At 33.2% G+C, this 15,300-nt stretch overlaps 1 protein-coding gene across 1 annotated transcript in view; it reads right to left on the bottom strand.

The window, feature by feature from the left end:
- The window catches only part of LOC120273455 (protein LONG AFTER FAR-RED 3), a 37,653-nt gene that overhangs the window by 10,239 nt on the left and 12,114 nt on the right, over positions 1 to 15,300 (bottom strand). Inside the window, exons 3-9 of the mRNA XM_039280078.1 lie at positions 13,994 to 14,095; positions 12,331 to 12,403; positions 8,806 to 8,912; positions 8,614 to 8,737; positions 5,243 to 5,437; positions 5,025 to 5,110; positions 630 to 737 (exon numbers count right to left, since the gene is read on the bottom strand). Of these exons, the coding sequence (XP_039136012.1) occupies positions 630 to 737; positions 5,025 to 5,110; positions 5,243 to 5,437; positions 8,614 to 8,737; positions 8,806 to 8,912; positions 12,331 to 12,403; positions 13,994 to 14,095 (795 nt within the window). The remainder of the gene's footprint in view (positions 1 to 629; positions 738 to 5,024; positions 5,111 to 5,242; positions 5,438 to 8,613; positions 8,738 to 8,805; positions 8,913 to 12,330; positions 12,404 to 13,993; positions 14,096 to 15,300) is intronic.

The raw sequence follows: 15,300 nt of genomic DNA, 5'->3' as shown, positions 1-15,300 counted from the left end.
TTTACTTATTTTTAAAAACTACATAATTTATTATTTTTCCTAGAAAATGAATCATGCTAATAAGTTGTGCTAACCAAATTCTGAATATTTTGAAACATGTTATCTATATATTTACATTCTAGGAAAAACTACAACTTTCATTTATTTGACTTTTGACATTTGAGACTCTCATCCTATGTTGGACAGGATACATTCCAAATGGCACCTGTGTGGTGTTTTGATTAGAACCAGAGACCATTGTTTTGTGGATGCAATTAAAAGGGTGTGATTGGATTCAGAGAGAAAATATCTCTAGCCTTAATTCAAGCAGACCCTCATAGCAAATGAAAAGAACCAACATAGCTTTGGATTTAAGTCCAGGCTAACAAAGCATATTTTCATCAGCATACAATATTTCATAAAAATGGCCCAATTTCAAAATATTTTGATAAACTGCCTTAGTTGCAAATATAAAACACTAAGATCTTTTAATTTTTCATAAAATTTATCAAGTTCTTTATCTCGATATTTCAGTCACAAAAGTTAATTGGTTAGGCATACAGTTTGTTTGCAAATTGACATACTCAAGAAAAGTGCCAAGTACAAGCTTGAATAATTATTACATTCATAAGCAGGGGCTAGCATATTACCTCATAAAATAGAGCACTTTTGGAACCTAGGCTTCCATCAAAAAATGCTTTAACACCACCCAAGTAGAGCCACTCACTCAAAGCCCTGCCGTTTTCTTGGATAAGGGCCTAATATATTTCAATTTCAAGTCAAAGACAGCATCATAATTATTTAAACAAATTCAATAGCTAAGGCTTTAAGAACTCAATCTATCCTCACTGTCACTACACAGATAGAGAGCCCTAGTAATCTATTGCCATTTTATATGTTCATAGTATCAAGAACTGCATCATAGCCAACTTGGAAAGGTCCAAGTGAAAAATACAAATCAAATAAGGCAATATATTTTTCCAGCCCCCTTACTGATTGCAATCATTGTGTAACTAGATTACGTTGAGAACCTACATTAGCAGAGGTTATAGCTACTGCACCAAAGAAATAGGAATTAAAGCAAACTGCATTCTATGTCTCTACAGCTGGTTCTCAATTTAGCATTGTTGAATTCAAATTTTTCAGTTTACACGACATTTTTCGTCTCGCATTTTCTACTACCAATTAAGAATTTGTTGGAGTGCACATCATGTTATGAGTGGCATGCCCACATGAACCACCAGATGTGAAATAGTAGACATGGAATGAAGAAAATGATAAGCAAACTGATGAGATGCAGAGGTGATATTTCATCCTTGTCATCAGTGTTGTATAATTATCTACAAAGAATTAAGCAATAAAAGTTATCTAACACAACATTATAAGGTACATTAATGAAATTGAAATTAGGAAAACTACATTAAGAGCTATCAAACCTATAATATTGTGGCTGGAACACTTGTAAATAAGAGTTCCGCTTTTGAATTCTACTGGAGGATGAGCTTCTATTCCTGAGATATTCAAGATGTTTGTTTAATATTCACAAATGGTAATGATAACTTCTATTATTTAATTCAAAGGATATGGATGTTAATCATTCTTTAATTTAGTATCTATTGTATGACTTGTCAAAGTAATTACCCAATAGAGATTGCATATTAGATGGAATTAACACTACTGTCTAGAGGCCAGACTTGTGGGATAAGAAAGCTTTAGCCCAATTATAATGAGAATTTGTCTTGGCTCAATTAGATCTTGTTGATGAGATTAATCATTTATATTGTTGCACTAAATCATGTTGGAGAAGAGTTAATCTTGTTTAATCCTTATTCCTTTTTGTTATATTTGGTTTCAGATTCAAGAAGAAGTATAATCTGGTTCAATTTGTGTTATTATTACACAACAAAACACTACCTAGTATTTGGTACCAGACAATAGAAAAGGAGTAACAATTTTGTTGTTTCCGTAGTGTGTTTGATGAACCATGGGCAAACTATAACACTAGTATCCAGTTCTATGCGGAAATTTCTATAAAGTCGGTGTCCTGCTAAGAGATGTCAGATGTGCAAGGGAGCCTAGGAAGGTCAAGCCATGTGCAAGTGCATAGCAACATGGGGTCGAGATGTGCATGGGCATGATGCCATGGGAGCTCAAGATGGTTGAGACAAGCGCAGGCGCAGAGCTGTGCATGGCCGTGATTTGCTCGTGGGAGCCCCAGATGGTCAAGGCAGGCATGTGCGGAGCCGCACATGACCAAGACAAGTGCGAGCAGTTACTGTGAAACCTTGCAAAGATGTTCGCACGACTAGGACACATGGTGTGAGCTGGTCATAGCAATTGGCACATATTAAGGTGGACGTTTTGGGTAGTTGCTGGTTGGTTCCAGGGATGTCGTAACTTATTTTTTAAGGTTTATTAACCTAAGTTGCAATAAACAGAGTGTTAAGCAATAAAAATTAAATTAGGCCATCTAAGTGTGTGTTCCTCTTCTTGTTTCTTGTTCACTTGATGTGCAACGGTGAGTCTAGCAACAAGTTTGTGTTGTGCCATCACATTAATGAAAATTTGGCTAAGAGTTAAGGGGAAAACTCTATGTTGGCAAAAGCTGTTACACTTACTATGGTGAAACTTTCTCAAAAGCTCACTTTTATTTTTGTTCAAAAGTACAATATAAATTTATGTATTCAAAATTAAATCATAAATATTTTCTGTAGCTCTATTATTATCCAATGAAATTTATCCCATGAGTGATGGTGTGACATATTACCAACACAAAATTATGATATATTAATATGTACCTTCAAAATTTGCAATTGTTTCAATACCTTCGGAAAAGAAAAATTATACCATACATACTCTTGCAAGGATATAAATATTAGATGCAAACCAAACATATATTAGCCGGGTTCTATTCACTAATTTAAGTAATGCAAAACCATTAATTACTTTTGATAAGCATTTTCTTGATATATGCTAGTATATTTCTACAGACCATCTAGCAAACCAACCAAGCTTTAATGTTATGTTAGATGCAAACCAAATACATTATTAGGCTCAATTCAACCAGAGTGCTTAAGCTAATAACATGAGAAACCAAAACTTATGTATTCATACTCAGATTTACTAAACCAATATGGGACGATTAGTTATTGTAATAACATATAAATAGAAAAAATAGCATTTGTTATGCATATGCTAAAACAAACTTTATATGCATGGTTACATATGCAAAATAGAATAACACAACTTGTTTTGAATATCCACCATTACAAAGGCATATATGCAAGACACATGGTCTTGGAGTGTGTGATTACAATTTTTTAGTGGGTTTATAGACATAAAATGAAATAATCAATTTAATATACTAGGTTAAAGTAAGTAACCCAACCATCATAAAAGTTGTCCCAGGGTAGGACAAGGTTAAAGTTAGTAACCCAACCATCATAAAAGTTGTCCTAGGGTAGGACAAGTTTTTCGCCTAGGTAAGAGCAATAAAGTTTGTTCTGTTTTATCTTAGTAAACCAGACCAGACAGTCAACCAGGGCAACAAATAAATTACAAATATATTTGTGGTTGTCATGTCGTAATTTATCCGGCTCATCGAAATGACTATTAGAGGTCGTCAAGATATCAAGGGAGTCATCGAGGAGCATCCCGGCGGTGATAGCAGAAATACCTTAGGCAACTTCACTGCCTAAAAGACGTAGCACAACTTGAGGGAGTCTTCACGTTTCTTTTGATTTATTGGATTTCTTTTGGTTTGTATATGTGCTCATGAGGAACTAATTTTGCTAGGTATTCGGGTATAGATGAACCCTAGGATTCTCATGTTTTAAGACTTTAGATGTTAATCCCTCTTATTCTAATATTGTGATTGAGAATCAACTATATGAGCATTATTATTTTGATTCCTACATTGGATAACCTAGAAATCATTTTGTCATTTGTGTGTGTAACGATTGAGAGATTCACCTAGTGTCGATCAACCATAGTTAGAGGGAGTTGTAAATATGTGTAATGATAAAGTATTTCCGTATTGGAGTTAAAATCCCTACATTTCTCTCTATAAGGTTTGATCCATCATAGGGTTTCACCAATACCTAATGCAATCATAAGGAAAGTCAAAAAGGAAGATATTTCAATCAATATCAATATTGGATTAAGGCTAGTTGCTTCGAGAGAAGGGCCAGCTTACCATAGGAATACCTGATACCCTGATAGGAATTCACAATGTGTTAATGCAATCTTAGGGAGTTTGTACCAGCTCTGTATAAGAGTAGGCGTCAATTACCTTGAGAAAGCGATTTACACAGAAATTTCCTCGGTCCAATCATTATCAATCTTTGCTTCCACATCTAAGTCCCGGGCTTAATCATAATCTTAGGGGATTCTTTGCCCGAATACCCATCTTTACGCTTAAGTTCTCCCCAAAATCTTACCGTTCTTAGTTGTTTCTTGTTTGCTTTCGATCTGTTTCATTTACATAACTTTCTTTAGTTCAAAACTTCATCTACTCAATTAGCAGTAATAACAAACAATGTTTTTTAGGAATTCAGAAATAATATCCTATATATATATTCGAATTCAGAGACCTTTTCATTCACTCACACTTAGATTCCAAGGGCATATTAAAGAAGATACAACAACTAAAATTTTGTGAGAAAATTTATAAGGTTCTCTCCATTTCGTCCCTTATCATATTACTGCAGTAGAAATATCAGGCATACACAGAACACCATTTTCACTAGAGAAATTATACCTCCTAGTTGGATATGGGAATTATGAACAATACAAACTATGTCAGGTAATTTTACCCCCAAGGTTGTAAAATTATAAAATTAACCAGAATTTCTACCTAAGAGAAGAACCATAAGCTTTATGTAAGTCATAATTTCTACAAGGCATGAGGGATAGGCACATAAGAGAGCTGGAGCACGGGATCTTCTTAATAATCATATAAAGTATTAGACTTTAAAATTGCATATGTATGATCTGCTATCATATGAATTGTATGAACCTTGAAATCTTTGACAACATAAACTTACAGCTAAACTGGACCATGTTTGCAATGGGAAGAATAGGCAAACTCTGATCAACATTCTCCCTGCTAAATCAGCCCATCTATAGACATCTGACATTAAAATTTATTGTCAGAAATGATACATGTGTGGCATGTGTACAATAGATATTTGCTAGATTGCCCAGCAGAGATGGTTGAAATTGCACAACTTTGCACAAGAATGCAGTTCCATATAATCATTACCCGAAAGATCTTTCCAAACATGATCGACTGTTTCACCAGGAAAATACCTTCCAACATCCACAACCATCGTAACCCCTCTCATCAGTGCATACTTGCTTGCTCTAATTAAAGCATCCCTTCTATCATCGACTGAGGCCTCAGGAATTACGTCTAGAAGCAGTTTCATTGCCGAATCAGCAAACAGGCCAGTAGGTTCTGTGGTTATACAATGAAAAGTAAGCTTCTCAATCTTTTCCAGTAATGTAAACTACAATACTTCAGCATCACCTTTTGTATCTGTATAGCTAGATTGAGACATCCTTTGTGAATTGATGAGTGTGGAAATTGCATAGTATTTTAGTTTGAATTAGGTTTCATTTGTTACTCGATCATGCATTTTTATTCAATTTTTGTATGAGTTTACTCTTCTAGTCCAGACTGTTGCCATATATAGCAAATATTTGCTGCCACATATAAACAAATTTTGTACAGCCCATTTATTTTGTATACTTACATAATTAGATTATATAGCTGATCAGCCCTAGATATTCCTAAATCAGCATTAATATACTCAAGATTTGGTTGTTTGGCTGGTCTTCAGAATTTTTCATTGCTTGATATTCCTCTAGAAGTGAATGTTAAGTTCCACACCAAAAAAAGGGAGCTACTTCTGGATCCTTCTCTCTATTGACAATTAGTGGGCAATCACCAGACTTAACATTTTGTTTGCTGTTCAGCAGGCTAGTTAGTTTATGCACTCTCCATGCCATCTTCACTTGGCTGAAGTAAGTACATTGAAGTAGAGTGTCGTTATATTCGAGAAGCTGTAAATATTGGCATCATTTCTCTTCAGCAAGTTTCCACCGCTTTGCAAATTGCCAATGTGTTTACCAAGTGTCTAACTCGACGGCGTCATCACTTGCTTGTGGCAAATTGATGCTTGTTGATTCACCAACATCAATCCAGCATCAATTTGAGGGGGGATGTTGCCATATATAAACAAATTTTGTACAGCCTATTTACTTTGTATCATTATACAATTAGATTGTATAGTTGTAGATAGAGAGAAATCTGCCCTATATCAGTAAAAATCATACTATAATTATTGGATATTCATCTATTTATTAAATGGAAATCGGAAGAGAAAAGGGCAGTAATTCAATCAAAGTAAAACTTATCACAGATTACAGCTCCTCTATGTTTTTATTTGTAAATGATTGGAATTCGGCCTTGAATCCATGACCATTTAAAGGTTTTTTTGATGGAGAGCCAAAAGACCAAAGTAGGAGTAAAGATGGATGCATTAAGGTGTTGTTTGTTTGCAAGGAATGGAATTGAATAGGAATGAGATAAAAATGAGAATAAGGGGGAATGGATTAGAAATAGAAAGAAAACTGTGTTTGGTTGGAGGGTATAGGAGAGTAATTCATTGGGAATGGAAAAAGTAAAAAGAAGAAATATGTGGGAAATGTCTCTTATGCCCTTATTAAGTGAATATTAAATAAATAAATATATTAGTTAATAATATTATTTTATTTGTAATATGTTATCATTATTATTATTTAAATCTGTTTTTATTTTTTATAATTAATTTTACAATTAATCTTCATTATTATTATTGTTGTTTTTTTACAATGTTATCATTTTATTTTTTGTTTTTTTATAGCATTATTTTATTTGTAATATGTTATCATTATTATTTTTTTACAATATTCTTAACGTTTTTTTTTAATATAATATATATATATACAAAGAAAATGGCAAAACATGATGGAAAAACAATTGAAGTCAAGGGTAAAATGGATTTCCAAATTCGGATTGGGCAATCCTCAAGAAAATTGGAGGAATCCCAATAAAAGTTCTCCCTTCATCTCATTCCTCAAAGACTCCTACCTCATTCCTATGCCTTCCAAACAAACAAGGGATTGGACCCATTCCCAATCCAGCCCCACTCCTTGCAAACAAACAACACCTAAGTGGACTCCCTTGAGGCTTATCCGTAGTGGATGGCACACTCGTGGATTTGGGCCAATTTTAAAAACCTAAGCAATGTCTCTCTCTGAAAGGAAGCCAAGTGACTATTTGAAGCATCTATGGTTGTAATCACCAAGGGTTCAACTTCTCCAAGAGCTGAAGACCATATGGAAGACATCAAAACTGCAAATAGTGTGAAGATCAATCGGAGGCTTGTCGGTCTACAAAGACATCAAGCACAGATGATCAAGAATTTCTCTCTCTATGCTTTTCTTTTGATTTGTTTCATGTTTAGATCTATGTTTGAACTGAATCTTATGACTTGTAAATCGAACATGTGTGAGTAAATCTTTTGTTCTAGCATTGGGATAAGGTCAATGTTTAAATAATTAATGATGTATTGACTTTAATTCTCATATTAATGTTTAATTATTCTTTGATTCAATTTTATGGTTATTAATGCTTGTGAATGTGTTGGATCTTGTATTTGAATGATTTTAGACATCGAGGGAAGAACTGAAAAGTGAACTAAGGTGTTATAAACCTAAAATTGAAACTAAAACGCTACTTAGGATTTCTTGAAAGAACTAGGTAACAAAATAGCTTAAAGGATCTAAATAGCTGCAATCACCACAAAGTAGAAAGTTCATCTAAGTTAGATACCTCGTTATATTCTAAATGACGAGCACCTTAGAATATCCCATCTTCGAAGACAATCAAAATCTAGTCAAAGAGGAGAAAATACACAATCCTCTATCTAACATCATGGTAAACCCTAATCCTAAACACCCTTGAATTTGAATTACTCACCAAAGGCATCTTTTGCCTTAGTTTAGTTAATTTAATTTTCATTTCATTTTTGTCAATTTTAATTTTTCCACCTAGATAACCTAAATCGCAAAAAATTGATAATCAACAACAAAATCCTCGTGAGAACAATATTTCATTAATACTTGAACGGCCCATGCATTTGCGGTCTCAATCATGAATGTAGAAAAACAAAAACTTGCAATCAAAGAGCTCACTCAACCCAAGAGTATATTTGTTAATTTGGTTGACTACTCATCAAAAACTAATACTATTGATAAAGAATTATTATGGGAACATCTTTGATATAGAAAATGATTACTTCCCAATTAGCTAAGTTTTAGAAAAATAATTCTCTCTAGAGAAAAGGTTGCTAGTTGATACCCTACATTTGGAAAAATACTAGAATTATAAAGGGAAATCAAAGATACACTGATGGATTGTGGCTCCAACACTTCTTATATGATAAGCACGCGTCATCATTTTTTTCAATAGCAAAATCTCAAACTTTTATTGGATTATGCCAACTATGAAGGAGTGAATAGAGCATTGCACAAATAGAATAAAATAATATGGATACTAAAATACAAAATTTAGTAAAAAAGACCCACCTCCATCCATGGTCTTTGAGATGGTTCCACCAACAGGATCATGCGTGTACTTACTTATTCCAGCAATATTCATAGCCAATGTGTTGGCTAATCCCATGTGTCCATCTACGCGAGACAGCCAAACCTACTAACAAGGTCAACTAGTTAGAGAATCTTTCTGGTCTCAATTGAACAAAATTTACAATCACATACAGGATTATTGGGTGTGACATCATCTATCCAAGAAGCAATAGGTAAGTCTCCTCCCCATATGTCATTATTCCATCCACTACCTAATACCCACTCTCCAGGGAGCTTACCTGTCATATTTTTTTATTGAAAAGCAAAAGTTTTAATTAATTTATTAAAAAGAATCGATAAGAAACAAAAAACAAAAAGTGACATAACTATAGTATAATATAATGGCACGGGGTTTCATGAATTCACTGCTTGGATATATGCCATGTTAAGTGCAATGCCCATTTTGTATTTGGTGTGAATGCTACATTCTTAAGTTGAGCTCTATAAGTTCATTTGCTTAAGCGTAGTTGTTCTATCTCTTAGGAGTTTTGCTTATGATTTTTTTATTGTTATCCATGTTGAATTAGTTCTATCATTTGAGTTTTGTTTAAGAAAGGATTCTAGAATAATGAATTTTCCTTGCATTTAATGGTTGTTTTGCTTAAGGACAAGCAAAGATTCAAGCATGGGGAAGTTTGATAAGTAATAATGTTATAATATATACTTATTAGATTTAGGTTTCATTTCTTAGTTGATCATGCATCTTTTCCCATGTTTTAATTGAATTTTACTCTTTTAATTCAAGTTACTACTCTTCAAAAGTTTGCATTCACATGAGTGGAGTTCGGATTTTATTCAAGGAAGAAAAGAAAAAAAAAAGTTACTAGACAATAAAGGAGAACAAAGCAAGATTCAACAAGAAACATTGGTGATTCATGGTAACTGCCACATCCATGGATCGAAGTGTAGAAATTTAAAAAACTCAAACCCTAGAAGAAGCACGACCCACCCGTGCTAGTTAACATGGCCATGGATCTTTGCTGCCATCTCAACCCTAATTTAACCCTCCTCTATATAAGGCTAAGAAGAGATTGTTTTTTTAGTGAGATATCAGAAGCTACGGTGGCAAGGGTGTGGGGGACGTTTTTTCTCCAAGACTTCTTAGGTTGAAGAACATACCAAAAGGAGAGAGATCAAGGGACAAGCAAGGGTTTCTATTGATCGAAAGGCAAGCCAAGCAACACTTTTGTGAAGGATTTTGAGTTTACTCTCTTTCCTTTCTTTTATTCTTATTTGCCCAATGTTTATTTTGAATATTATGGGTTGTATATCGAACATGAGAGTAGATTTTTTTTTTTTCTAGGATTGAGATTGGACCAATGTTTAGGTAGTTGACTTTGTATTGACTTTTATTTTCGTATTAATATTTAATTATTCTTTGATTCAATTTTGTGGTTCTCAGTACTTGTAAATGCATTAGATCCCATATTTGCATGATTTTAGACATCGAAGAAAGAACTAAAAGGTGAACTAAGAAGTGGGAAATCCTGAATTCGAACATAAAACCCTAATTGGGATTTCTTAAGGAAAACTGGGTATATTTAGCTTTAATTAGCTTTAACCACCACGAAAGTAGAAGTTTATCTAAGTTTGATATATCACTATATTCTAAAAGAAAATAATGAATACTTTAGAATATTTCACCTTCAAAGATGATTAAATTTAATCGAAGAAAATTAGTAAAATGCTTTTTACCTAACATTGTGGTGAACCCTAATCCTAGAAGCCTTTGCATCTGAATTTATTACCTTAAGCCATCTTTTGCCAGCTTTTATTTTTCTCGTTTATTATAATTTCTTCATTCGAACATCAATCCGTATAGATAGCCTACATTTGCAAGAAATTGATAATCGACAACATAGTCTTCGCGGGAACGACATTTTTATACTACTTGAACGATTTGTGTGCTTACGGTAGCATCATTGTGCTAGCTTCTAAGTAGGCAAGGTTTTCCTCGTCTATATGGGTTGCACTAGTTTTCTCCAGTCGATTTGTGTTTCAGCAAAGTTAAGAATATTGCAATAATAATAATAAGGCAGCCTTAAGCTTGAGAATTAACTTATTGTTCTTAATGCGACTCCAACAAAAATGGCAAATTTAACCCCCTCTGTCTATGTAATTATCAGAATTGGCTCTTTCTTTACTTCCTTGAATGTTCACTCCCATCCACAAAGCCTATAAAAGACTTGGTACTACAGTTGAACCGACCGCAAGTATGCCACTCAGCTCACAACCTTATACTGTCGGACCAAACCATACTTGAGACCAAAACCAAGGAGATGGACCAACATTGTTGTATTGTTTGGCATGGCTTAACTGCATAAAAGGATTGACACATGCATCACTGAGCATTTTTATTAGATGTTTGTCAATCTTATGCGTTGTGATCATAAGGCCAATGTGTTGTTCTAGCCCTTATTACTGCAAAGAAAGATGAAAGTTGGAGGATGCACACTGACAGTAGGGCAATCAACAAGATCACAGTCAAATATAAATGTCCTACTCCTTATTTGGATGGCATACCAGCTGAACTGAGTGGTTCTAGGATCTTTTCAAAGATTGATTTGAGTTTAATCAGTTATAAAACCAAACAAATATACAATCTAATTTTAAATGATAGTTTAGTAGTTTAAAATCATTAAAAACATTTAAAATCACATGAGATCACTATTTAACTAGATAAAATGAAAATAATTGTGAAATGCCAGGTAAAAAGCAAATAATGAAGAGAAAACCCATTTCCAGAGTATATCATATCATAGTTGGGCCACATGTTCACTTGAGGCATGTGGCAAATTTGGATGTCATATGGCAGCCTTTTTTCTATAAACTTGTGCCAATATATAGAATATACATAATATATATAATTTTAAAGAACAAAGAATAAATAGTATTCACATTTGAGCTTACAAAATCAGATAGTTTTAAAATTAAATCTCAAATTGTTTTAATGTAAGATCATATTTGTTTATAAGAAATTATAAATTACCAAAGGTATTGCATAGAAAATCTTATGATTTTACCATTCCATTTTACGATCAGATTTTGCTCATGCCCAGCATATTTTACATATATTGGTGTTTTTAGTAACCTTGCTATCTGGTATTTGCTTCAATAGCAATTGTCTCTGGCTTAGTAGTCCAATCATTATAGAGGCTAGGTGAAATCCTTATTTCAAAACTTAGAATTAACAATTATTCAATTTAGTATTCATCACCTAATTTAATTTTTGCATCTGACTTCAAAGTGCAAATATAATGATGAGATGCATGCTGACTTGCATAAAATTTAAGGACTTACTAGTTTTAGCAGATCAATTATTCTGATGCCAAGGAAGTTTCTCGCATAAAAGACATTTTTCAATCTAATTACCAAATGTATAAATCCATTATTCACCACTTGGCAAGCATAGCATGATTAGACTCTGAGAAACAATTCTTTAAAGTGAAGTCAGGTATTCCTTTATGAACGAAATTACAAGTAAAACTATTATAGACCCTGATTTTTATAGAAGGTCAAATACTTCTACAAGAAGCCTAAAAAACTAACTACATGTATAATGAAGAGTACAAATCTATAGCATGAATATTTAATTCACATCAAAAATGCAATAAAAAAATTGAAAGGCATATTTTCAAAGGAAGCATTGATGTGAACCTCTCATGGCTTCTTTGACCTTTTCTATAAATTCATCTTGGCTTTTGACACCTCGAAGTTCAACGTGGCCCATCTGATTAACATTAAACAGACAACAAACAATAAATGAGGTTGACACATCCAAAGATGACTTGTTTTCCATTTCTTGTTTATAATACTACAGTTGGGTTTTCAGTAGAACTACAATCACCAAAATTGGAATCATGAGCTGTTATTTTCAAAATTTATTTGACATTTAACCTGTATTCAAACTTGGCAGGTTCCATAGAAAGAGTTGCACCACTAGCCAAGGGATTGTCAAACCAAGAAAGGGTAACTAAAACAAAGGCATGGCAGGACACCCATCATGAAGTTTTAATAATTAGGCAATTGTGACATTTAAAACAGTCACTACAACACAAGAGAGAGGGTGCCTATGGTCAGATAAATACTAAAAATTGGAGCGCCAACCTTTATCAACAGAATATCAGGGCAATGGGCAATGTGGCAATGCTGCCGCCAATTTCTAGAGGGAAACATAGCTTTCACTTAAGGGTCAAAACCACCAAAGAGGCTATTAACCAGTTATGATGTCACCTATGTCAACACCCTAGAAAAATTAAAGCTATTGCAAATTATAATGAAAAATTTCCTTGCATGAGCATATCAAGACTTTGAAAGATATTGTTATCTGCAGATGAGTAAATTCCTTTATAAATGCAAAAATAAAAAGTAAAAAAATAAATAAATAAAGTCATGCTAGATTTTACAACTAAAATCTTTCGTACAAAAAAAAAACCAGTTTTTCCCATCTTGCACTTCCCAAACTTTATTTTACTAATCTCTTGATGCAGCGGATACCCAGTTCTAATCCAAGAGCTCACTCAAAATTGAGTAAACAAGAACATAAAAGTTCAATAGATCGTTTCACAAACCCTAAATATTTATAGAGACCTATACTAAGAACAAAATAGTAAATAAAACTAAAATAGTTATAAAATACTAGATGAATAAATAAAACTAAAATAACTAACAAATCTAAGATAACTAGACAAGTGGGGAAAGAAAAAGAAACTCAAAATGTGTGGGGCAAAATGAGACTCGGGTGGAAAATAAGGGAGTCAAGGGTAATTTTTCCTAATATAAATTCTTTACTTGATTTTGGCCATGGGTGTACATAAAACAAATAAAAATGATTTATGAGCACATATAAGCAAATAATACGGATTTGTGAGGGTATACAAGTAAATAAAAACATTATTTACAAGGGTATATACCCAAATAAAAATGATTTCAGGGGAGTTTGAGGTGCTTATAAACAAACATGGCTTTTATTGAGCAAATAAGCAATGAACTACTTTCTAAAGAATACATACAATTGACCCATAAAAGCTTTTTGTCAGGGGACTCATTCATTACACAATCCTATCCAACAAAACCCAATTTTCCAACTTCGGAAGAAACAAACTTCTAATTCAAAGGTATAACTTATGACATAAAAAAGGGATAGAAATTGTCAAAGTTTGAAAAATATGAGGAAAATGAAACCATGATGATGATTTCTAATAATAGCATATTGAACAATTTGCAAGCTACTTAAATCATAAAATCCTAGCAACGGCTAAACCTTGCTTATTAAAAGGTTTGCTGACTATTAAATAACCATGAAATAGCAAAGCATTACCCGTAGACCACCATATAGAAAATGCACATGTGAATCAATAAAGCCAGGTACCACAACCTTTCCTTCAAAGTTTAAAATACATGTTACTTCACCTATCAAATCCTGCATTAGATTAAAGTTTTTAAATGTCAAAGATATGGCAATGGACAGACCAAAAGATCAAATCAATCCAAATAACAAGAGTAAGAAGCAAAGCTGTTAACAAAGATGGTGGAGGGTATAACAGCTGAGCATAAAGTTTTCCCCAAATGTTTAAATTTCGAAATAATTCAGCGCCGAAAGATATCAACAAAAGTGTTTGCTAGAGGTAAAGGTGAATGTGGTGGCTTAAGTGCTGGAAATCCTTTGGTACTGGACTCTAATGTCAGTAGCATGGACAAAACAAAACAAAACAAAACAAAAAAAAGGGCAAGAAGACTTTCTTTCCTGCCAGCAGCCATCCAAAAAAGCTTGAGAAGTAATGTGTTTGAATCAAGGTAAAACAAAGGAATAAAAAGGAAAACAAAAACAAGAGAAGCCTTGAAAATTATGTCTCCTTTAATTTGCTTATCTGATTTTATTTTTGAATCTAACAATGCACATCTCCATTTCTTTCACCAATTAGAATATACAATACAATATCTTGAGAAAACTATTTTTTACATTTATTTATTAATAAAAGACTTCATCATAAATTTCTGATTTTATATTTATTACTAATCTGCCAAATAGGGTTCTACTTTTGCCATGTACTGCCTACAAATACCAGCTATTTTAGTCACCCTAGTAAAACATATTCTTAAGTTACATTACTGATGTTTCATGACTAAAATGTGGTAGGTGGATCATTTCCAACAAAAAAACTTATTTGTTTTATGTTAGTAAACCAGTTTTAATAAATTATTGTCTAATGTAAGTATAAATTTTGAATAGTTTGATAAAAAATTACATTTTAAAAAAAAAAGACTATGTTGTGTCTGTCCAAGTTATTCCACAATTACACCATATTAAGGCATGTCCAGCAAACATTAAGCTAAACCATTGCATTACAAATGTAGAAGCAACACAAAATCCCAAGCTAAACACTAGCAAGCATCCTTTTGATCAATAAAGAAAAACAAACAATTCTTTTTCTTTTTCTTCATTTGATACTACTATGCCAAATATTTAAAAAGTTCTTGATGGAAGCTAGTCAATTTGGAATCCATCAAGGAAATACACATGTTGTACTAAATTAACAAGAATGCAGTGTTATTAAAAGAGAGAAAGGCGCTGGCCTAGGCGCTCAGGCGAGGCGAGGCGAGGCCCTAGTGCCTTAACACCCTCTG

Source organism: Dioscorea cayenensis, chromosome 12 (genome assembly GCF_009730915.1).
Source record: "Dioscorea cayenensis subsp. rotundata cultivar TDr96_F1 chromosome 12, TDr96_F1_v2_PseudoChromosome.rev07_lg8_w22 25.fasta, whole genome shotgun sequence".
NCBI lineage: Eukaryota > Viridiplantae > Streptophyta > Magnoliopsida > Dioscoreales > Dioscoreaceae > Dioscorea > Dioscorea cayenensis.
This window is presented reverse-complemented; position numbering and strand designations above follow the sequence as displayed.